Source organism: Chelonoidis abingdonii, chromosome 1 (genome assembly GCF_003597395.2).
Source record: "Chelonoidis abingdonii isolate Lonesome George chromosome 1, CheloAbing_2.0, whole genome shotgun sequence".
NCBI classification, from domain to species: domain Eukaryota; kingdom Metazoa; phylum Chordata; order Testudines; family Testudinidae; genus Chelonoidis; species Chelonoidis abingdonii.
In genome coordinates, this window is record NC_133769.1 from 89266740 (window position 1) to 89291940 (window position 25201).

Genomic DNA, 25201 nt, shown 5'->3' on the forward strand with positions numbered 1-25201 from the left:
CAATTCTGGTGCCCAGTGCTCCATCTGTTACTTACAACAATAAAACATATCTGAAAAATTTAAAAGTTGTGTTATTGACTGTCTGTTAATAAAACAATTGGAAATCTAATCAACCCAGTGTATTAAATTTATTTTGTCTAATAATTGAACAATTACTCAACTATGTCTTTGCTCTTATATTTTCACTGTAAAATATAAAAATTGTTCCTAATTACTACTTCTTTTTAGATGGCAGTCAAGCACAAGCCCTAGTTTGTGTCCCTCTTGATGTGACAGACACACTGAAATGTTTCAGAGAAACCCTAGAAAAATCTAAATACCACAGCAGAGCACTTAGACACAGCAGAAAATTGCTTTCACTATTTCTTGCTCACACACAAGGTAAGGTGTTTGTTATGGTGTCGCTTAATTATCAAATGTGTGTGGTTCTAAACCACCCCTATAACAAATGACTGCACCTGGTACATACTTTTAGTAGCAAATATTGGAAAATCAGTTTTTAAAATCCAGTGATAGTTGTTGAGAGTAAGATAATAGTCACTTTTATTTAAAGAAAAATTCTGAATTCTTGTGAGGCCATAATGTAATCAAGCATTTTTCTCTTTAAGAACATAAGAACGGCCATAGTCATAAAAAAAAAAAGGAAATATTTTTTCATACAACACAGAGTCAACCTGTGGAACTCCTTACCAGAGGATGTTGTGAAGGCCAAGACTATAACAGGGTTCAATAAAGAACTAGATAAATTCATGGAGGATAGGTCCATCAATGGCTATTAGCCAGGATGAGCAGGGATGGTGTCCCTAGCCTCTGTTTGCCAGAAGCTGTGAATGGGCAACAGGGAATGGATCACTTGCTGATTATCTGTTCTGTTCATTCCCTGTGGGGCACCTGACATTGGCCACTGTTGGAAGACAGGATACTGGGCTAGATGTAGGGTGACCAGATAGCAACTGTGAAAAAATGAGATGGGGGTGGGAGGTAATAGGTGCCTATATAAGAAAAAGTCCCCAAAAATGGGACTGTCCCTTTAAAAACAGAACATTTGGTCACCCTAGCTAGATGGAACTTTGGTCTGACCCAGTATGACCATTCTTATGTTCTTCATTACGGCTTCATTCATTCATTACAGCTTTCATTATCCATTTAATTCTTATTGCCCTTTTTTGGCCTGAGTTGTTAGCCAGTATTTGGGCCTCTTGATGAGTTATTTTCATTAGGAGGAGAAGTTGAAGATAGAGTTAGGAATTTCTCTAATACAGTCCTGTGTTTTTTTTACAAAGATTGTATATAGAGTTCTGTTTCCCTGAACACAATAGAAACAAAGAACAGCAGGCAGTTTCTTTTCTCAGAAATCCAAGTCTGCCTTTCCAGTGAGTACTGTGCTTCAGAAAAGCTTCTGTCTCTAGGTTTCCTCGCAGTGCCACATGCATGTCTGCTTCTTATGTTTCTGCTGGCTTTCTTCTGAATTCACACTTAGACATACATCTGTAACCAGTATCTTAGCCTTTGCATTTGCAAATAGTTTGTTAACCCCCTCGTATTTTACCTGGGTCACTTCTTGTTCAGGCCTTGTCCTGCACCCAAGTGCCTTGAGATATGGCTTCCTATTACTGCAATTGCTACATAAAGGAACATTTGATTGCTCCCCCTATTTAGCCTGAAAGAAGAGCACTTAGGACAGTGAGGCCTTTGATTATCTATAGGTCAAAGACTCTCGTGATGGCAGCCATTAACATCTTCCAGCATCCCAACATTTATTTTTCAAGACACGGTGAATCACAACTTTTTAAAAAATAAATGCAAGAAGATCAGCATTTATGAACATATCTACAATATGGTCAAATGTAGTCTCCTGAGTTTAAAACTGCCTATATTGCATTGCGTATGCAGTGTTGTTGCAGCTTTGTTAGTCCCAGGATATTAGAGAGACAAGTGGGTGAGGTGATATCTTCTGTGGAGCCAGCTTCTCTTGGTGAGAGAGGCAAGCTTTCGAGCTCCAGGAGCTGAAGAAGAGCTCTGGGTAAACTTGAAAGTTTGTCTCTCTGACCAACAGAAATTGATTCAATAAAACATATTACCTCACTGTCACATTCCAGTGTGTAGTCCAAACCAGTGAGGGATTGTGTCACCACCTGCCCTGCACTCTTGGGTGCCTCACAGTGCTTTGCTGTTGTAGCTCCCAAGCCGTGCCACTCACAAACAACCTGCCAGTGTGCAGTTCACACCTTGAGTGTCTGTGTATAGCTGTAGTTATGGTCCAGCAGCTCTGACCCCAGCAGCCTGTCAGCAACACTCCAGTCACACTCTGGCTTTGACCAGCTGTCGTTACGACCTGCAGGGTGACTCCAACACATCCCAGTCCCAGTTTTCCCCCAAAGCATGTGTTCTGCATCCTCCAAGCCTCTCCTGGACACTTCAGTTATTAGAGGTCTGTTGCCCCTGTAAAGGATCAATCAATATTCAACAGTCTGCTACTTTAACTGGATTTACCAAACAGTTCAGTTTAAACACAGCACTGGTTTGGTTTAGATTAAAAAACAGTTTATTGACAAACTAATCACTAAAACTTAACAAGCTAGACTTGGTTCACGGTAAAATCCCTACCACATGTTCACAGCAACAGGGCTAACCAAATTCTCAAATCAGAGCCCTTCCCAAAGTTCAAAGACTGGGTCCTTTGTTTTAGGTGAAAGAGAGAGAGGTAGCTTGGGCTTTTCCAACCCTTTCCTTTATAGTCCAATTAATCTTTAAAGTGAGTTCTTCTGAGGGTTACCCTTCAAAGCAAAGTTTATTCAAAGAGGGCAGCATAGAGTCTGGTGGTGAAGGAGGCTCCATGCTCTTTGCTTTGTCTTCTGCTATCTCCTCTCCTTGCTGTTTCTAAGACCCTGTTTACTTATGTGAGGTAAACTTTTTTTTCATTCCGAATACTTCTGTCTGGGCAGGGCTGTGTGGTTTCAAACATATGGTAAGAACACATACAAGGAGATTTCATAACTTTATATATAATGTTGCCACATACATTTCACCATGATATTATTGACCAGGGAGGAGTTAGTATTCAAATGATACCTCACAAGACGTATTTTGTACAAAGACTATTACAGTAGTGTGCAGGGTGTGAATACAGGGATGCTTTAGGTCACACTCACCTACCTTGTCTCTTCTTGCGCTGCTGTAATACCAGTTAATCATGTGTATATAAGGTACCTATTGTGCCTTGGTAAAGGGCACATTCCTGAGAAAGGTACAATTTTCAGGTCCTTCCCTAAGAGAATGCAAAAGGCAAAAGAGGCTTGCCAAAAACACTTTTTAGCAGAGAGGCTTATACACTCCTCTTCAGATCCTGGAGTGGCTGAGACTGATTAAAGCATGAGAGAACCTCTTCAAGAAGTGTTCCAGTGAGCTCAGGATCAGCTTACAGCTCTGGGACTCAGGTCTCAAAGAAACCTTCCTTCTGAGACCAAAAAAACCCCATCTATGATCGGGGGAAGAAGGAGTATTACTTCACTGTCACATTCCGGGATGCAGTCCAGCTTGGTGAGGGGCTTTGTCATCCCTTCCCAGCAACCTTGGGTGCCTTACAATACCTTGCCAAAGTGTGCCATTCACAAACAGCCTGATGGCATGCAAGGCACAACCTGAGTGTCTGTGTGTAACTGCAGCCTGCTAGCCACATATGGGTTACACTCTTGGTATACTTGGTTATACTGCCTTGATTATACTGCAGGATGACCCAAACAACACCCCTAATCTTAGATTTCACCCCAGAAATGAATGTCTTGTGCTGCCCAGCCCTCTCCTGGACAATACAAGTTATATTAAGTCTGTTATTTCTTTAAAATAATAATATGCACACAAGTTGTCAGCCCAAATGGAATTTCCCAGACACTTCAATTTAAACACACTGGAATAGATAAAATAATAAAATAAGTTTATTATCTGCAACAAGAGAGATTTTAAGTGAGTACAAGAAATGAGGCATAAAAATCAAATGGTTACAAGAAAAATAGATAAGACATTTACTATTACCTAATTTAACAAACTATATTAGATGCAAGCAAAGTTTCTCACCACATGCTTTCTGCAGTCTTACTGACCAAACCCTACAGGGTCAGGACCCTTTCTCCCAGAATTCAACAAATACCTCCTTTGTTGCTTCAGATGCAGTGAATGTGATGGGCAGGGTGCCTGAGGCTAGTTGTCCCCTTTCAGTTCCCCTCTTGAAAAACATTTCCAGCTGGTCACCAGGAGACAAAAAGTCTATGTTGAAGGAGGCTCACTGCTGTGTTTTTCTCACCTTTTTGAGCATCCTTTGTTTCTCTTCCTGGTTGATGACTCTGTTTACTGCTTAAATGTAAATTAAACAGTGCACACATTCCTTTGTTTAGGAACCTTTGCCAACCTCATTTTGGGCAAGGCGGTGGAGTTTGGAACATACAGTAATAACATCATACAGGGAAATCTTACAATGTTGCCACACACATTTTATCAGGACAGTACTGACCAGCAGATTGTGAGTTTTCAAATGATATCTTACAAGCCATACTTTGTACAAATATTATTGCAGTAGTATGTACACTATGAATACTAGGATGTATTCTGTCACAGACATCTTCTTGGCTACTGTCATCTAGCATAACTAAAGAAGTGCAAAGAACAATAGAAGATCTGGTGTTTGACGGATACAATTAGTTTAATGCTAAAACTAATTGGTAGAACTGGTCAAAAAAAATTTGACCAAATATTTTTACAATGGAAACCAAAACCTTTTGCAGAAATGTAGCTGTTTTTATGAAAATGTCATTGGGAAAGTTTCTCAGGTCTGTGATGGAATGGCAATGAGGAGTAAGAGGAGCAAGAGACCCATGCTCCAAAATAGCTAAGCACTTGGCTGGGATATGGGAGACCCAGCTTCAAGTCCCTGCTCTACCTGATTCAGAGCAGGGACTTAAATCTGGGTCTTCCACATCTCAGATGAGTGCCCTAACAAGGTGCTATTGGCTTTTCTGAGGGATAGCTCTCTCTTTCTCTCTCTTCCCCCCCATCCTAAAAAATCAATTCTGAGCCTTAGAAACCTTCCCATTGAAAGTTTCATTGAAACATACATGAAAAGTTTGGGTCCAATAAAAAAAATTAGTTGAAAATATTCCTAACAAGCTCTCGTTACTATACTCAGAAGGTTCAATTGGCCTTAAAAAGAGAAAAAGATACAAGAGGAAGAAATCATCCCCCTTCATTATCTGTTCACCTTGCAATGTCATCATCAAGGCAGCTAATGTGAGTCCTTGTTCGGGAGTCGTACATTTTCTGGAGTATCTTTTTTCTCCCTGCTGCTTTTCAGAACCATGTGTTTTATTTTTGTGGGGCCTGGAACCTCACCACTACAGACCAGTGGGTCTAGAGTTCACAGAGGTGGGGTATTCATAGAAATCCAGATCTCCCCACCTACCAGCCCAATCCCCAATCCCTTTTCAGAGACCCCTTTCACAAGTGTCTTACATCAGGAAGGGGAGTCCCTTCTGAGTCTTGGTGCAGTGGAAGAAGTGCCTCTATAATACAAAGAGAAGGGGTTTTATTCCTAATTGTTTCCAATAATGAAGGAAAAAAGGGGTCTGGTGCCCATTTTTAGACTTGACACAGCTAACCATCTTCAGCTGCAGATTCAAGTTCTAGGTGGTAAATTTTTTGTAATTTTTTTCATTGAGGCACAAAACTGGTATGCAGCTCTCAACCTCTAAGATGCTTATTTTCACATAGTAATTCATCCTGCTCATCCTCCTGTGGTTCTGAGTGTGTATTTTCCACTATCTACAGAATGTTCTGCCATTTGGTCTATTGACATCACTGAGGGTCTTCACTGAAGGCCCTTGTTATGTGAGAAAACGAGTCCGGATTTATCCATGCCCCGATGATTGGCTCATTTGAAGGAAATCTCCACAACATGTGACCAACTTGACATGTTGCTTTTTGTAGTTTATACAGATAGGGTAAGAGATCAAGCTACATAGACCCAGAGATTATTCAGCTAGATTTCTACTTGCATTAAGTTATACTATGAATATGCGCATTTAGACCCACCATTCAACATTATAGTTTACTTCATGATGGCTCAGGCAGCTACCACAGCTTCTTTGAGAAGTGTTCCAATCTGAAAAATTTGAATGGCAGCAACATAGGGTTCAGTACATACATTTACACAAAATTACTCCTTAGTAGAGACATGAAAATCTGATGCCCACTTTGGCAAAACTGTCTTATAGTTGCTATTCAGGTAGACTCTGAGCATCCACCTCCTATGATTTAGTTTACTGCTTGTTAGTCATCAGGAGTGGAATAATATCGACAAACACTTGGGGAAGAAGAAACAGTTACTTACTTTATAGCACTTGTGATTCCTCTAGAGGTGTATGTGACAGGTTGGATCACAGAAATCCCCCTCGGGAACTGCCAACTGATGTGCTGAGGCTACTTCTGAGACCATTTTCCCTGGCAGCTTGGGACTTCAGTGCCCAGCCTGGTTTGAGCCAGACACACTAGCCTGCTACAAACACAGACCCAGGTCTGAACCATGTCCCCCAACAGCTGCAGGCTTAACTGAAAACAGCTTAAGAACCGTTCCTGTCTCTAATACTCAGATGCCCAGCTCCCAGTGGGATCCAAACCACAAATAAATCCATTTTACTCTGTATAAAGCTTAGACAGGATAAACTCATAAATTGTTTGCCCTCTGTAACACCGATAGAGAGATATGCATAGTCCCCCCCCCCCAACACAGGTATTAATACATACTCTGGGTTAATTAATAAGTAAAAAGTGATTTTATTAAATACAAAAAGTAGAGTTTTTAAGTGGTTCCAAGTAATAACAGGCAGAACAAAGTGAATTACCAAGCAAAATAAAATAAAACATGCAAGTCTAAGCCTAATACCATAGGAAAGTGATTACAGATCAAATCTAACCCTCAGAGATGTTCCAGTAAGCTTCTTTCACAGACTGGATGCCTTCCTAGTCTGGGCACAATCCTTTACCCTGGTACAGCTCTTGTTCCAGCTCAGGTAGTAGCTAGGGGATTTTTCATGACTGCCACCCCTTTGTTCTGTTCCACTCCCTTATATACCTTTTGCACAAGTCGGGAATCCTTTGTCCCTCTCGGGGTTCCCACCTCTCCTTCTAAATGGAAAAGCACCAGAGGTTAAAGATGGATTCCAGTTCAGGTGACATGATCACATGTCACTGTAAGACTTCAAGCCTTCATTCCTCCCAGCCTGACTCACAAGAAGGCCTGCAAGCAAACAGAGCCATCCACAGTCAATTGTCCTGGTTGATGGGAGCCATCAAGATTTCAAACCACCATTAATGGCCCACACTTTGCTTAACTAAAATAGGACCTTAGAGTTATATTTCATATTTCTAATTTCAGATACAAGAATGATACATTCATACAAATAGGATGACCACACTCAGTAAATTATAAGCTTTGTAATGATACCTTACAGGAGACCTTTTGTATGAAGCATATTCCAGTTACATTATATTCACACTCATTAGCATATTTTCTTAAAACACATAGAGTGCAACACAGTGTATTCCACAACCCATGCTTCTTCGGCACAACTACAGAATCCTATAACACCTGGATTCTATACTGGCAAAGGAATTCAGGGACATTTGGGGTCACCCCAACTTTTATGCTATATGGTGTATGAGGACAACCTCAGCGCATATGGACAACACATCTTGAAGAACCACAGTTATAGAACATCATGTCTGCAATGATTCCAGCATCCATCACTGTGTAAAATAGAAGCCCAAAGAATACTTCTGAATTTGCTGTAGATCTCTGGAGTGACATTTTGTTGAGTTGCTGACTGAGTTTCTGGTCCTGGAAAATTTCTCCTTGAAAACTACATGGGACAAATAGGAACATTTTAAAACTTACCAGTTTAGCATGCTTTCAGACTAAATCCAGAGTATAAGTAATGCTCAGTGTATCGCAGTTCATTTATTCAGGGCAAATTAATGTATGCTACAGGGAAAGAAAATGTTTCTGAAAAATGCAGCCTGATTTTCTGCTCCATGTTTATTCACTTTTAGTTACAAGTTACCTATTTCTTCTGTTTCCTTCTAACCTGCTATTATAAAGATCAGAAATGCCATGTAGAAATCATACACTGAAAATATTTTGTTTGGGTGATATAGTATAGAAGCATTTATGTGAAGGAAATATGGCTGTAACCTATATTTAGTAAATAAATTATATTTCTGATCTAGAAACCGTTGGAAGAGTACCCAATCAGATCTTTTCAAATGGAAAAGTGGAATTTAGTGTGGGAACTGAACTGACATTTCTACCAAAACCACCTGACCTGTCTCAAGAAAAATATAATTTCCCCAGTATGGTCGAAAGCAGACCATTACCTGAGTCACAGCTCTCAGTAGTTGTCTCTTCATATGAAAAAACTATTGGTAAGATATTTACATATTTTTGTTTACAGCTAATACAAACAACTCTGTATAACTATGTTCATGTTCCTTTTCATGCAGTTTTATTCTTTGTCCCTTTCACGTCAGACAGTCTTCACAGCAGGTATTCCCCATCCCCATAGTGTTTATGGGACAGCCCCTGCCCTCCCCCACTGCCTCAATAAAAAATAATTTTCCCAGTATGATCCAAAACAAGCCAATACCTCAGTCACAATTTTCAGTAGTTATCTCTTCATATGAAAAATGTTACTTCAGTGAAGCTTCACTGATTTACACCAGTTGAGAATCTGGCTCATGATTTTATCATCTGACAGTGTCCCTTTACTTCTTTTTACAGACTTTTCCCAAGAAACCATTTGACAGCTAAGGGGGTTTATGATTTTTTTAAACTGCTGTATGCAACCTGTAGAAATCAGAGAATTGCATTTTTATCATGAATGCTTATTTTCAAACAGGTTCTGTCCATTTAGTAGGTCTGAAACAGATTCACATGTATGTCCTGCTCTTGCTCCAGTTGGAGATAGTGGGAATAGGATTGGGTCCATAGTTACACTTTTGAAATTAAAATATCCCCAAATCCTCAGAAACCTTTACATAAAATATTCATAAACTTATTTACTATTTCCTGTGTGCAAATTTATTTCTGTTGCAAAGTTGTTCAAGATACAGTAATGGTTTTAATGTTATAATGGATTTTTTCTTATTGATGAAAAACAGAAATTCTTCAAATAAATAACCAGCGAGACCTCAAGGTGCAGGCTCTGCATGAACTTGGAAATCTTCACTTTTATGCAGGAAAAAAGAGGTACATAATCTCTGGATGAACAGTAGATACAAAAATGATACAGTTTTTATTTTTGTAATTTTATCAATAATTTTCCTGACTTTCAGCTCTTCTACAAGTTAATCTGCTGTCTTCATTTCCATGTTGTTCTCCCATCCATTTTCTCTAACTGTATTAAACAATGGCTTTCTTTGGAACCTATATATTTGTATCTTTATAAAATAACTGTGTCATTTACCATACAACTATTTTTTCTTAGTAATATATTGTCTAGTGAGATGATCAAAAATTCTATTTTTTGTGTTACAAATTAGATTCCAGTTTTCTGTTTGAATAAGAATTATTTGTAGCTGATAGAAAGCAGAATAAAACTCTTCTTCTGCTCCAAAAGATGTCAGCAATAGGATGGATGCATTTTTGTATGTTACAGATCTGCTTTTAAATATTGGTGTCAAGCCCTTGATGAAACACTCAAAATAGCTGATGTACTTAACAACTGGCAAGAGTCAGATGGGTTTTCAAAAAATGTTCCTGATGACTTTACAGATGGAAGTTCTAAACATTTTAGTGAGAAATATATTTATCAAGCTGGAATTTGGGGGTGCTTGCATGCAGCAGTTTTAGCAGCTAAGATAGCTCAGTAAGTATTTTATTTTTTAATGTATTTCTTTAGATTTTAGAACTCCACACTAACAAATGCCAATCCAAGGCCTTGAGTGCCCCTGACATAAATTTAAAAACATATTAAAGAGGAGTTATAAAACAAAATCAGTCAAAGCAGCTGCACTTCTCCTATTACCCTGATGATGTCTCTTGCTAATTAACAGTGAGCATGCCCAATACAGTATAACTGTAAATTCCCACACTGCATCGCTGTTTTTCCTTAAAACAAAAATTAATCCCCCAGCTTTCTCAGCCTTCTTCCAATTCCCACTCAAGCACATGAACTTTGTAGTATACCCAGAAGGTTAACAGATTTGAGCTATTTTAGATCAGCATGTGGAGAGTATTCTAAAGGCAAGTGGCCCTCCTTGAGAACACTCTGTGGACAGCCCCCTCTCCCAACACTGCCATTTGATTTTAACGGCAGCCATATGGCATAGGGAGGGATCATAGGAATAGAATTATAATATATGTATAAAACATAAAAATCTAATAAATGATTGACAAATTGTAGCCAAAAGGTCTTTATGTCCTTATTAATTTTCAGTAGAAATATCAACATTTTCAAGTCAGTGCTCTTAATGAATATTAATATATTGGGGCAAATTTAATGGGGAAAATAGTAATTTTTCTGATTAGTCTTAGATCAGATGAAGTTTTATCTGTTGTGTGCGGGATTACCAAAAATAACTACATCAGCCAAGCTATCGTATGCATACTATTAAAAGACCATAGTTTAAGATTCTGTTCTGTGCCTCTAAGAGGCACAGCACAGAATTAGCAGCCGAGAGGGAGGAGGAGGGAAAGGGGCAGGGTCATAGGTGGCTTAAATTACCTTTTGTGGCCACTGATCCTGAACTGCTCTGCAGCCCTAGGTGTAACTTAAGCAGCAGCCTGTCCCTGGCTGCCTTGGGCAACACTGCACCCAGAATCTCTGCAGCACTATGGCCCCATCCACAGTACCCTTCCACCCCAAGCGAATGTTACAGTTCAGGGCAACTGCACCTGTATTCCCCCTCCGTGGTCCACCAAGGTCACCCATGTCAGCAGCTGTTACCTCTGTTGGGTAGCAACCCTCGACTGTCTGCCTCCTGACCAGGGTTTTTTCAGGCTGTGCAAGTTCCCTGCCTACACTGATATTCCCAGCAAGCCAGACTGCCTAAACAGGGTACCATCTCCTGTTTACTTTCTCTTCAAAGGCTATGGACAGCCTAATGGCCTACAGCTATGAATTACAATATAGCGCTTTATAAGTAAACACATTTATTCTGAAGCTAAGAGCATTACCAAGAAAACATATTAAAACAATAAAAGAATCTACATGCATGCTAAAAAGCTTACAACAGGTCACCCCAACTCCAGTCTCTGACTCTGATAAGTATCACTCCATCAAAACTCATAACTGTGTTTTCCCTGTGGTTACAAGTTCATGATTATTTCAGATTCAGAACTGGAACAATCAGGAATAGTTCAGCCTTTTCCTTTCTGTAGCACGGGCCTTTGATCTTGGTCTCATGTAACAGGTGATCAGCAGACAGTGACCCCTCTTCAGGTTATATTTTCAAAAGGCTGGGTTTCTGCATTCCTCAGAGATGTGGAATTTGCATTCAGCTCCCCCTACATACTCCCCAGGACAACCACTTAACACTTTTTGTTCCACAAGTCCATTCTTATCTGGCACATTGTACAATATAGTCCTTTGATCCTCCAGGTCTCACATATGTAACATATCCCCACACTGGAGGTAACATACAACACTGGCCCACAATTATACATAACCCATTCATTTAATACAATGGACCCCAAAGATACTTAAATTTAATTCAGGTTAGGTCTCCCAAGGATGTTGCAGGAAATTGCCATATCTGTCAAAGCTTGGGCTTGTGAGGGAGTCCTGGGAAAGCAGCCTTACAGCTGTCTTCCTCAGTTCCTGCATGGGGGGAATCCTTTTCCATCAATGTCCAGGTCTTTTAGAGCCCATTTATGCTGCTCTGGCCCTTTTACCCCAAGTAATAAGTCTAGAGCAGAGGTAAGGATTTTGCCCCATAAAATGCAAAAGATTAAAGCACCTTGCACATATTATACACAGAATAGTGGCCAATAGTCATGAAATCTCTGGTGAGATATTATGAGGGAGGATATAACCACATATCTATTTGTTTCTCTTTTTTCTATATAGGTTCTTATACTGCTCTCATCACCATAATATTGAAAACCTTCCAGTAGTTCATTAAGCCATGTGATTTAACATTTTCAGATCTGGAAAACTGCTAGAGTTCATTATTAATAATAATAATAATAATGATAGTAGGGAAAACAAGCTTTGTTAATTAACATAAATGAATGAACACATTCAAGTGTCTTGCTTATATGTTATACTTACTCAGGTACATATTGACATCAAATGTGAGACTGAGAACTAAATGCTGCATCTTCTCTGCTATACTCTTTAAGGTAAGGATATATTTTCATTTAGAATTTAATCAGTAGTTGGCATATTGTTTTCAAGGTACAAAGCTCAATTAATGACCAATGATATGAAAATATTCCTGTATCAAATTAGGTAGAGTCAAGATTGAAGGTAGATGCCAATGTATGCACATTAAGTTGTGTTCATTATGGGGTTTTTAACATTATTTCTGTATTTTAGTCTAAAAAATTATCATTTCAATAAGAAGTTAGTCTCCCAGAGAAGAAATAAAATATTGAAATATGAAGATGGCTAAAACATTTGCCAGTCAAATAGATTTTTTTTCCTCTTGAAGTAGATACCATCAATATCAGCAGGGTGCTTCTTGTCACAGATCACTACAGAGTCTTCTTCATAGATTGTCATAAATTTTTAACTAGGTAACTTGGAATATAGAAACTTTACAAAAATTCACTGCAGAATGTTTCTTCTGGTAATGCAAAATATTGACTATTCGTGCTAAAATTTCAACCGTGTTAGAAGTTGCTTCTAAAAGGTATGGCAGTACATTCAAATGAATAAAAATTTCACTTACAAAGAAAGTAAGATCCTTAAATTAAGAATGCAACCTTTTGGAAACAAAGCCAGGAGTAAAGATGCTTCTGTATACTCTGGGAATGGAGATTTGAGGCATTTCTAAAAACAGGGATCCTGAAAGAGGGATCAAAAATATCCTGTCAACTGGACTTCTTATAGGTACAAGGGTCTGTACGCATCAGAAACGTAATCAACTTCATCCAAAAAAATTGAGAATAGAAAATCTGTAGCATTATTTTAATCACATGCATCATCCTAGGATCCTTATTCTGCCATCTGATCCATGAGGATAGAACTCATTCAGACTGAAGCCCTGTTAACTTCACCAAGAATAGAAACAAAATCCTAACACTTGAGCAAAAGGAGAATTTCCATTATCTATTAGCGCTATAGCGCCTGTGATACAAAGCTGAAAAATGTTGATTCCATGCATCAGAGAGCAATAGTATTAGTCAGATCATCACAATATTATCCTGTTGGAAATACTTGTGCATGACTGGAGTAGGACCTCTTCTAGTTCATTCAGATGACTGTAGCTTGGGGGAAGAGTGTGCTGCAAAATGTGATCAGTCCACTGTCATGGTATCTGACAAGGGTAGAGTCCCATAACTTATTGTTTGGTTTGGAAGGTTGTTTTATAACATGGTTTCCTCTTTCTGGTATAGTCTTTAATCTAGTTATTGGCCCTGATTTATGCTATCTATTTTGTGTTTCACATTGCTGTATGAATATATAAACAGTATAGTCATGTCTGCACTAGTGCTCTTACAGTGGCACAGCTGTACTGATGCAGCTGCGCCACTGAAGATCACTCATGTAGATGTTCTATGCCAATGGGAAAGAGCTCTCCCATCGACATAATAGAACCACTTCCACGAGTGGCAGTGGCTATGTTTACAGGAGAGGCTGTGCACACTTACCACTTGTGCCGGTGAAATGTATGTCGCTCAGGGATGTGTTTTTTCACATCCCTGAGCAACATAGGTTTTGCCGATGTAAGTGGTAGTGTAGACATGGCAAGTCTCTAGGCAATGAGTGCTAATTGTGATGTCATAGACTCTGTATAGGAGGAATTTTCAATTTCAGAGGCAACATTTCTATCTTGTACAATACTCGCCCTTCTACAAATTTAGCCCCTTAAAATCCATTTCAGATGGATCAACTTTAGTAAACAATGCAAAGAAAACACATTTTCCCTATTTAACTTACTGTCCATGTGTCATAAACAGTACTATTCTGTGACTTGGTCTAGGATAGCAAAGATGCTAGCAGGCAGGATGATGGTCATCACTATCCAGGATGTTCCCACTCGCTGGGGTTCTCTCCAGGGGTTACCTGACACATTTTCAAGAGGCTCTCTGGAGGTTTACTATTATATTTCTTCCACTCTTTCTAAAGTCTTGTTTGGATGAGCTCTGACTTGGAGAGCTGAGCCCTAAACCCCATTAGGAAAGTTTCTTAGCAGGAAGTGAATACTTGCTGCGGCTTCTTTTGTGGTAATTTTGTTTATTGGGATGGATGGGTGTGTGTGTGTGTGTGTGTGTGTGTGTGTTGTGTGTGTGTGTGTGTGTGTGTGTGTGTGTTTATTGCAGACTTCCTTCCCAGTCCTAAGTCAACAAATTATTAAGACTACTAGCATCTTTCCCTTTGCCATGCAACTGGTTGTTATAAATCTGCTCAGGGACTGCATAGGTTCCCAGAAAATTCTGGAGGAGGAGAGGAGAGAATTAGAGAGCAGGAAATACTTGATGATGATAGTCATCCTGCCTGTCAGAGCAAGTGATGAGACAAGAAGAACACAGAGAAAGCCACTGGAAGCAAATTAGCAGTAATTTTGAATTTAATTTACCTTGAATATAATTTACTTGTTCAGACAGACAAACATTCTTTGTGGCTTTCCTGGACCTAGATCTGCTTCTGTGCTTTGTTCAGTGTCATCTGATGCTCTCTTCTGTCCATCTACAGCCGGATCTCTTACTCTATCAAGGTTCAGACATGAAAACATTAATCATTCCTCTACAAATGTGCATGGTTTCATTCGGAGCCAGGTGAAATATAGAAGTTGACTGAATTTCATTTTGAGTTTTGGGAATTGTTCATCCTTTTTTATGCTTCACAGCTGCATATATACTTACAAATATGTCATTTTTATTATTTTCAGACACTGTTTAAAGTCTCTATTCCACATCCTACAGCTGATTGCGACTTTGCACAATATGAAATACACAGGCTTATTCCTGGCATTGATTTGTTCTCTGATCGCTACAGAGCTGATGTCTCCTCTGTAGTTGCAAGTCTGAGTTTCCTTATATTTGAATTGCATTGTGCAAAGCAAAATCTAGTAGTAAGTACTATTCAAAAACATATATGAATGAACTGTAAGTCATCATATTTAATAGAAAATTATTATGCTTAATCTGTTGTGGGTACCTTGCATGTTTTGAAGAGAGCCCTTGTTATCTTTGCTGGCTGATGGTCTGGGGGCTGTTGCAACAGGGTCATGGCACAGAGTTCTGCATTTTTTAATCCCTTAGGGGAGAGATTCTCAAACTGGGGTGTGTGTATGCCCCAGGAAGCAGGGTGCCCCTGGGGGCATCATGGAATGTATTTGGGGGGGACAGGCCATGAGAAGCTTTAGGGGGAAAAAAAACTTTAGGGGGAAAAAAAACTTTCTGCACAAATTGAGAGCTGTGCAGCTAGAGAGTGGCGGCTGCTGGCCAAGCACCCAGCTCTGAAGGCAGAGCCGCCAGCAGCAGCAGAGAAGTAAGGGTGGCAATACCATACCATGCCACCCATCATATTTCTGCTATGTTGCTGGTGGTGGTGCTGCTTTCAGAGGTGGGCACCTGGACAGCAGACACCGCTCTTTGCTTTGCCTTCAGAGCTGTGTGGCCAGAGAGCGATGGCTGCTGGCTGGGTGGCTGGGCCCGAGAGTGTATAAACTACTGCAGACACAAAGAAGGGGGGCATGATCAAATAAGTTTGAGAATGACTGCTTTAGGTCTGTACATTTTGGGTGTGTAAGGTCAGTGATACTGATGTATTATTTCATGCCATGATGTTAAAAGAAGTGTTGATGGAATATTGTAATGGTCTCTCTCTCTCTCTCTCTCTCTCTCTCATTTATTTCCACCCTCTTTGAAAGTGTCAGTACTAGTCAATGGGTAGAGCTAAGCTCAGGCATAGAAGTGCTTCTCACATGAAGCCGGATGCAGAGATAAACTAGGATTTTATCCAGTTTACAAATGGAATTGGCTGCAGAGCTAAACACCTACTGTGCTTATGTTGTGTCCTAAGTAGATGCAGCTGCTGGCTTTTCTACCGCTCACGGTGTGTCCAGGTTGTCAGTGGATTACAATTTGTTAGCATAGCATAGATAGGGCACTTGTACATGACATGAAGCTGAAAATGCATTATGTGTCTACTGTTCCTAAGCACTCTGGAGGAAAACACATAATATATGTGATTTCACAAGCCCCTGTACTCCAAGAGTGAGTGTAAATCCAATATATTCAAAGCACATTAGAGAACTTTAATTATAGATTCAGTAAGTAAGTTACTGTAGTTTTGTTTTCCCCACTCCCATTTTCTTTTCCTTCTCTTAAAGATCTGTCTTCACTACTTCGCTCTCTTATTGATTAGCTTTACTAGAGCCCTGCGCAGGACGGTTTCTTTAATTCTGCTTCCGTCCTGCCCTGCAATACCCACTCCCAGCCACTCCCACATTGTTTCTTGCATTTTTATTCCATTCCCACCCACAAAAACCTTAGATCCCACAAATCCCACAAGAGAATCAGATTCTCCTATGCTATTTTTTTTAAAGTTGCTTAATATAGATACAAATGGAATTCAGACACAATTTTTATCACTAAAAGAATAAAACAAATCTTGTTTAAACTATGTAAGAAATACTTTAACTCCTGGTATAATAGCAAATTTCTTTCTATCCCTCGCTTAAGTATTTAAACCTTTATTTAACAAAAAAAGAAAAACTTGCATTACTTTGCCACAGTCTCTTTTTTTTTTTTTTTTGCCCACCCAATCTCATCCACAACAAAGTACATTTTACCTTCTTCCGCTATTATGGCAGCAGGTCCTGCTGCAAGGCTCTGGTCTGTACCCCTGCCCTCCACCAAGTTCCTTCCCATTTTCCACTTGAATTTTGTCCCCTCCTAGCCTCCAGGTTAATTTTATTCTATACAGATTGCTTCTTTCTCTCCTACTTTAATGAAACACACACTGTCACCCAGGACCGGAGCTAGGGGTTTTAGCGCCCTAGGCGCATGGCAATTTCGCCGCCCTGCACACTGGTCCCACGGCTCCGGTGGAGCTGCCGCAGTTATGCCTGCGGAGGGTCCGCTAGTCCGCGGCTCCGCTGGAGCTGCCACAGTGGTGTCTGCAGGAGGTCCTCCGGAGCCGCGGGAGCAGCCAACCGTCCGCAGGCATGACTGCAACAGCTCCACCGGAGCCGCGGACCAGCAGACCCTCCGCAGGCACGACTGTGGCACCTCCATCAGAGCCGCCTGCCGCCCCCTCCGGCAAAATGCCGCTCACCAATAATCCTGGCGCCCTAGGCGATTGCCTAGGCCCCCTAAATGGAAGCGCTGGCCCTGCTCTCACCTGCTTATCTGTCTCAGAGAGCAGATTGCTAGTTGAAGAAGTACTTCACACACCTCTTTATGCACATTTATAGACACATTGCTTCTGTATCAGGTAGAGTAGCTAATCGGCCGTAGATCAGAGGCACTGCAATAGCAGTACCAGCAGGGCAAGAGCTACGTTTCCACCTACATTGTACAGTGTAATCAGTTGTTGGACTGTTTTGGACAATGGACACCATTAAAGCACACTTAAAGTGAGGTCAAATTTGGCTCCAGATTTTGGTTTGATAAAATAATATTTTACAGAATATATTTTTTTCAGAAATATTTTAAATTTGCAGAGAAAACATTTTAAGAACAAACTAAGATTCCCTTGAGGACTTTGTAATACAGACATGGCACTATTAAACTAGTTCATGAGAACTGTACAGTGACATTGACAAGAAAACAACTATAAACCAAAGTAACACTGCCTAGTTTGTTTTTGTTGTCTACATTGAAAGAAAATTAAAAAGAAAGCAAACAGTATAAGTGGTGAACAGTAAAGCAGATTACAAAAGTTCTTTCAATGTTAATCCAAATATGATTTTTAACCCGAGTATATTTTAATCTGTAAAATAGCGAACAAAGTTTATTTATTATTGAAGGACTGGGTCCTAGTACGTTATACTTTTTTGTGAGAGTTACCCTTAGATCAGCAGTTGAATTGAAATTAATGGGACTGTTTGGATAATTAAATATTAATCACATACATAAAGATTATAGGATCAAGCATTTACCTTTTATTAACTTTGTCTAATAAAAATAATTTAGCTCAAGAGACACATTCACTGTTGGATAAGCAGGTCCAACTCAACTGAGCCTTGTCAGGATTCAATTTGTATTCTAATCTAAATAGTTTAAGTTAGAAAATTATTATGTTTGACTAGGTATTTAATATTTTATAATGTCATAGGTATATTTTTATCCTTTTAGTTATTGTTTTAGAAAAATTTTGGCATCAGAGTGCAGACTCTTTGAGCAACCCTGTGTACTAAATTCTTTCAAGTAGATGTACTCTCTTATGGTACATCAAACACTCCTGAGCTAAGAGGACAATTTTGAGGAAACTTTAAATTCTGTTGTATTGATCAGATGAAAGACAGTGCTCTTCAGAATAGTAGGATTGGCTTTAGCCATTTACAGAATTTTGTAAAGTATCCATTCTTCATAGAACACAAGAGAAGCAGAAGGTTGGCAATGGAAGTACTAGCACTATAAATTAGGCTACTTTCATGTGTTTTCTTTAATGTACAGACTTTGCAGTACTATATTTTTGTATTGGCAGACTTTCTGGCTTTTATGTCTAGACTGCCTAACATTTTTTTCTGCAGGTTTTGCCACTGTTTACGTTGTACCAATACTTTGTTTCTGAAATTTGTCGGGACCCGGTTAAATGTATTGAAGGAAGAATCCTCAAGGTAATGTAATAAACTTTCTAGCTGCTACAACATATTACATTTTTGAATGAACTTTTCATTTAATTTTATTACTAAATGTAATTGATTTACTGTTGTCTGGTATATAACATTGTGCCATGAACTGTAAAAGAAATACTTTATACTTGAGTTCTTGTTCAATATTTCTTCTCTCAATGAGCATCTTGATGGAATGAGAGTCCTTTGTGATTGAAATCACTATTATTTTTTATTGTCTTTACTAATCAAGACTCCTACAATAGTCAAAAATATGAACATAACATATTGCCTTCTGAGTCTGGCCTTTTTCTTTGGCAAACACTGATTCTTCCTCGAGTGGTGTCCCTGTGTGTGCTCCACTCTAGGTTTCGGTGCATCCCTGCGCCAGAGATCAGAGATTTTTCGCAGCAGTACTCGGTTGGGGGAAGGGCACGCACAGGAGCAGTCTTGTGCAGCCGTTGGGGTCTCCTGTAGTGCGCGTGCCCCCGACCATCCCCTCAGTTCCTTCTCAACCATCCTTGGCTGCAGACCGAGCTCTCCTTGATACTTTCTGGCAGTGCTCTCCTTGATACTTTCTGAGAAAAAAAAGTTACATAGGAACTTCTTATTAGTCTATACTTAGTTACATAGTTTCATTAGTACCTCTTAGAGGTTTTTCTTCAACAACAAAAAAATTCTTTACTTAGTTCTCTGTTTACAAATAGCTCCATGGTTTACCACTTCAATTAACTCCCACCCTCATCTATCGGGGAAGGGGGGAAGAGGCTTACTGAAGTCATGCTGGGCTCAACGGGGTTTAAAAGTGTGACTCCTGCCGTGAACCAATGCCGGTCTCTGACGGCCACATATCCTGCATCCGCTGTCTGGGAGAAACTCATATCTCCCAGAAATGCGTACACTGGAGCAACTTGAAGTCAAGAGCAAGTCACGATAGGGATCTCTCTTTGAAAATGCTTCTGATGGAGAAATCCCTCCAACTTCAGCAAGAGACGTCCTCCAGGGAGTTTCATAAACCAAGATCCCTAAGCAATGATAAGGCTCCGAATTCCAAAACTATCAGGAAGCGAGCCTCGACCTCTCCACAAGAGAGGCTCACAAAAAGAGAGCTTCCTTGGCGAGTCTTTACCTTCAGTGCTCCAGTCATCCAGAGAGAGCACTTACCGGGCTCTTCTGTCCTCATCCCTCAGTGGACCTCTGCCGAGCCCCAGTGTGTGGCACTGGAGTCAAGATGTCTCCTGCTCTTTTTAATTTATTTTTTAAAGTATGGAGTGTTCATGAATGTGGCTGTCCTTATTCACTTCCGTACTCACTGTCAACACCAGTAATGTCATCAAGAACATTGTCATAACTTTTGGAATAGGTTTGTCACTTCATTTGTACTCCTGTTAAAGTTCTTTTAAATCTGTGTGAGAGCATTTTTACGAATAGCATAACTTGTAAGTGAAAGTGTTCAGTTATAGAGTTTGGATAACTCAAGGAAATTATGAGGATTATGGAGAGGGGTGAGTACATTGATTTGGATAACACAGGAACTGACTTGAACTATAACTATAAAGTTCTAACCAAACCTGAACCCTAATTGAATTTTTTTTTCAGTTTTGGAGAAAGTTTATTTATTTTTTTGTTGTTACAGGAGATCTTCAGCTTTTGGGTTCATTTATTCAGTATAAGATATACAGGATAGCTGTCTAGCAGAGAACATTCTCCATTAAATTGTGTCCATTTTAAATGGTCAAACTTTGGGTCAAAATTACTTGACAATTTCCCTTTTAATATAATGTATTGTAAGGAAATGGAATGACTAAGAAAAGGCACTAAAACTAAATCTCAGTTTCTTATTTCTTTAAAGATTAAAGTACTTACAGATTTAGGATTTTTTGCGGAGGCTTTCTATGAACTATGTCTGCTCAATCATGGCGAAAAAATTCCCTGGAAAGTACCTGCAGGCTACAGACTTACCGGGAAAATGATGGTAAAATATGCATGCTTGAATTATATTTATACCCTTACTTGGTTCTCCCTCATAGAATTATAAAGATCCAAAACCTTTACAAGCAGTAGAGCCATTACTAGTTCCTGAAATTATGAGTACTCCAGCATCATGCAATAAGTAATTTAGGCGACATGCACTGAATGAGGGAGAAAACCATTCATTGAATAGTGAAGACAAAAATAAATTTTGAATACCTTCCTTGTTCACTGTGTGTCATCCAGCCTATACAATGAGTAAGGCAGGCATCATGCAGGAAAATAGTATGTGAACATGTAGTTTAAGGCTATAGATGAAATCCTAGCCTGATTTCAGTCTATGGCACAATTCCCACTGACTTCAGTGATGCCAGGATTTCACCCTTTCTTATAATGAATATGCATAAAGGGACAGAGTTCAGGATGTATGTACTTGGGTATCTCTTGATCTTGAAACATTTTATTTTGCAACTTTAACATTCCTTTCATGTAAAAAGAACAGCAGTGCTTGTGGCACCTTAGAGACTAACAAATTTATTTGAGCATAAGCTTTCGTGGGCTATAGCCCACTTCTTTGGATGCATAGAATGGAACATATAGTGAGGAGATGTATATACCCATACAGAGAGCATGAAAAGGTGGAAGTTGCCTTACCAACTCTGAGAGGCCAATTAAGTAAGAGAAAAAACTTTTGTAGTGATAATCAAGATAGCCCAGTACAGACAGTTTGATAAGAAGTGTGAGAATACTTACATGGGGAGATAGATTCAATGTTTGTAATGGCTCAGCCATTCCCAGTCTCTATTCGAGCCTAGGTTGATTGTATCTAATTTGCATATCAATTCGAGTTCAGCAGTTTCTCATTGGAGTCTGTTTTTGAAGCTTTTCTGTTGCCACCCTCAGGTCTGTTATTGAGTGACCATACAGGTTAAAGTATTCTCCTACTGGTTTTTGAATGTTATGATTCCTGATGTTAGGATGGGGCCTTTGGGGAAGGGGTTGGAATGGGGGCAGGACAGAGATGGAGTCGGGGCAGGGCTGGAGGCACGGGGGGCGGGGGTCGAGCACCCACAGGTGGACGCAGAAGTTGGCACCTATGCCACCAGTGTTATTGAGACCAGAATCGGGGCTAAGGAAAACTGATTACAAAGAAGCTGAAAATATACAAAATGTCAAAAACACAAATAATCTAAAAAAAAGGAGAAACAAATCTTCCTTTCTCCATTTTAATACGTAGTAATCTTAGGTTTCATATGAAACATTACTTAAATGAAAAGTGTTCAGACAGAAAGATGATCTTATTTAAAATTGCCAACATTTCTTTCAAACAAATGCCATAGGAAGACACTTCATGGGTTAAGAAGCTGACAGTCTTGCAACAGTAAGATACCAGTATTGTTTCCTAAAGAGAGTGAACATATTGCACCCCCGCTAGATTGGGCCTTAGAGGACACCAGTACCATTAGTGGTATTTTCTTCGGCCCTCTGGGAACTTTCATTATTCAGAGCAGCACTTAAACATGTGCTCAACCACACTGAAGTCAATTGCATTTGAACACTTGCTTAAATCCGTTACTGAACTGAGGCTTATATGGCAATATAGCATATGACACTATGCCGCTACATGGGTTTCCCCCAAGTTCCTTGTAAGATCATCAGCAACTCATTCATCATTCATTGTTACATTTATAATTACAGTCTTTTCAGAAATTCAACTCATCAAAACCCCTCCTGTCGAACGCAAACTTACAGGTAAGAAAACAACTTTGTCTCATAGAACTAAAATATTAGTGCAGAGCATAACTTGTCACCTGCATAGTACCTCTTAGAGTCAATAGGAATTATGTGACCTAGAGAATATACCTATTTCTGTGCTTTCTATACAACTTTGTATTGTCCATTATATGCCTCTGTAAATATTTCCTTTTATTATTATTATTATTATTAATAATAATAATAATAATATGTTAATAACACTCTTTAGCACTTCATAAACATTAAATTTCACAACAGGCCTCTTTGGATAGAGGTTAATGTCACTCTGCCTCAGTGGGTCATAACTGAGAATACCAGATTCAAGACAAATGCTAAGAAATAGGGCAGACACACTGCAAAACTAATGGTTATTCTTCCATGAGAAATACCAAACAAGCAACAAAAGTAAATTTCTGTCTTACTACACTGGCTAACAAGAAGTCAGAAATGCAGCCTCCTTAGGTATTGCAGTCCTTGTTTCAACTCCCAGGCACTAGACTTAATGATGAGTGGTTATTTACCAATTTCATCAACCACAGGGCTCTTCTGATTCCAAAGGACCAGCCACATGCCCAGGTCGATATATAACTTGGATCTTACCCTATAAGCATGCTGTTGCCAATCCTTTAGTATCTAATATCTAAAGGTTTATTTATAAGAGAAAAGAAGAAAGAGTTAAAATTGGTTAAAAGAATCAAATACATACAATAATTACAAAGTTCTTGCATCAGGCTTGAAGCAATGATGAAAAAAAACTGCTGGCTTGTTAAGTCTCTGGTTGCTTCCAAATGATTGGAAGGTCTTCAGTCCTTAGGTTAGAATACTCCCATTAGTACAGGTTCACAGTCTAGAGATCAGAGCAGGAAAGAGCCCAAAATAGAGATGTTTCCTGGGCCTTTTATACTTTCTGCCATATGTTGGGAAATTCATTGTCGCAAACAAAACCCTCAGCACAATTTTGTGGAAAAGTACAGCCACGATATGTAGTCCAGAGTCACATGAGCTGGTCACATGCCCTTGCGTGCTTCGATGAGTCAGAGCGGGGGCCATTACCCATATTCTGAGTGGAACATCCACAGGAAAGTCTATCAGGTGGGAATAAGCTTCTTCCATGGCCCATTGTGTTTGTTAATGGGCTATGTGATGGGGCAAGGCCAGATGGCTACAGTAAAGTACTAAGGAACAGGTATGTTAGCCCCAGGCTAAACAAATCCCTAGTACCATGGTAACCAAATGGCAGTTGCTCCAGGTTAATCAAGGCATCTGGAGCCAATTAAGATCTTTCTAGAAGGCAGTGGAGTTAGCTACTTTGATTAGAACACCTGCAGCCAATCAAGGCAGGCTAATCAGGGCATCCGGGTTTAAAAAGGAGCTTACTCCAGGCAGGCAGGCAGGTGCCAGAGGAGAAGGAGCGTGTGTGAGGAGCTGGGAGCAGAGGCACAAAGAGCTGAGACTGAGAGGATGTGCTACTGGAGGATTGAGGAATTATCAGACAATCAAGCATTATCAGACAGCAGGAGGAAGGTCCTGTGGTGAAGATGAAGATGTTTGGAGGAGGCCATGGGGAAGTAGCCCAGGGAGTTGTAGCTGTCATGCAGCTGTTAAAGGAGGCACTATAGACAGCTGCAATCCACAGGGCCCTGGGCTGGAACCCAGAGTAGAGGGCGGGCCCGGGTTCCCCCCAAACCTCGCAACTCCTGATCAGACACAGGAGGAGTTGACCCAGACTGTGGGTTCCACCAGAGGAGAAGATCACTGAGGTGAGAAAATCCTCCAATAAGCACAGGACCCACCAAGGTAGAGGAAGAACTTTGTCACAACAGGTGTCAGGGGTGGGATTTTTGGTGTGCACAGTGCGGTGGAAGAAAGAGGGTGATTTTAAAAGAAAAAAGAGAGAGGGTTAATATTTTTGTCACCACAATGGATGACATAGTGTGGGCATTGATATAAGCCACGACGGGCCAGCAGGAGGCTACCTGTATCCAGGCAGCCACCCAGCAAGAAGCAGGGCGGCTGCAGCAAGAGACTAGTCGCCTGCTGATGGACCAAGCTGCTCAAGATCGAGCTATGTTGCGGGAACTGGTAAACCATGTAAAGACCCTTACAGAGCTGAACCGTGGCCGTGATGGGACACGGCTCATAGGGGCTAGCCATTGGCTGCAGAAAATGATGCGGGAGGATGATGTAGAGGCATACCTTCTGGCCTTTGAGAGGACAGCCCTACAGGAGGCCTGGCCTCCAGATCAGTGGTCTGGCATCCTTGTGGGGATGCCCAGAAGGCATACCACGATCTTCATGAAGAGGCTGCAGCAGATTACTCCCAAGCTGAAGGCAGAGATCCTGGCCAGATCTGGGGTAACAACTGTAGTGCGGGCCCAGTGGTATCATGAGTGAAGGTACCAGGAAGACAAAACCCCGTGGTCCCAATTGTATGACCTCATCCATCTCTAACGAAAGTGGTTGCAAACAGAATCCCGGA

At 40.1% G+C, this 25201-nt stretch overlaps 1 protein-coding gene across 6 annotated transcripts in view; it reads left to right on the forward strand.

Moving 5' to 3' along the window:
• CFAP54 (cilia and flagella associated protein 54) overlaps nt 1–25201 on the forward strand; it is a 208781-nt gene that overhangs the window by 121329 nt on the left and 62251 nt on the right. For all 6 annotated transcript variants that reach the window (XM_032788533.2, XM_032788537.2, XM_032788538.2 and 3 more), the window contains 9 exons: nt 229–381; nt 8275–8469; nt 9205–9292; nt 9702–9911; nt 12322–12388; nt 15103–15285; nt 18916–19002; nt 20849–20971; nt 22666–22719. In XM_032788533.2, the coding sequence (XP_032644424.2) occupies nt 229–381; nt 8275–8469; nt 9205–9292; nt 9702–9911; nt 12322–12388; nt 15103–15285; nt 18916–19002; nt 20849–20971; nt 22666–22719 (1160 nt within the window). The remainder of the gene's footprint in view (nt 1–228; nt 382–8274; nt 8470–9204; nt 9293–9701; nt 9912–12321; nt 12389–15102; nt 15286–18915; nt 19003–20848; nt 20972–22665; nt 22720–25201) is intronic.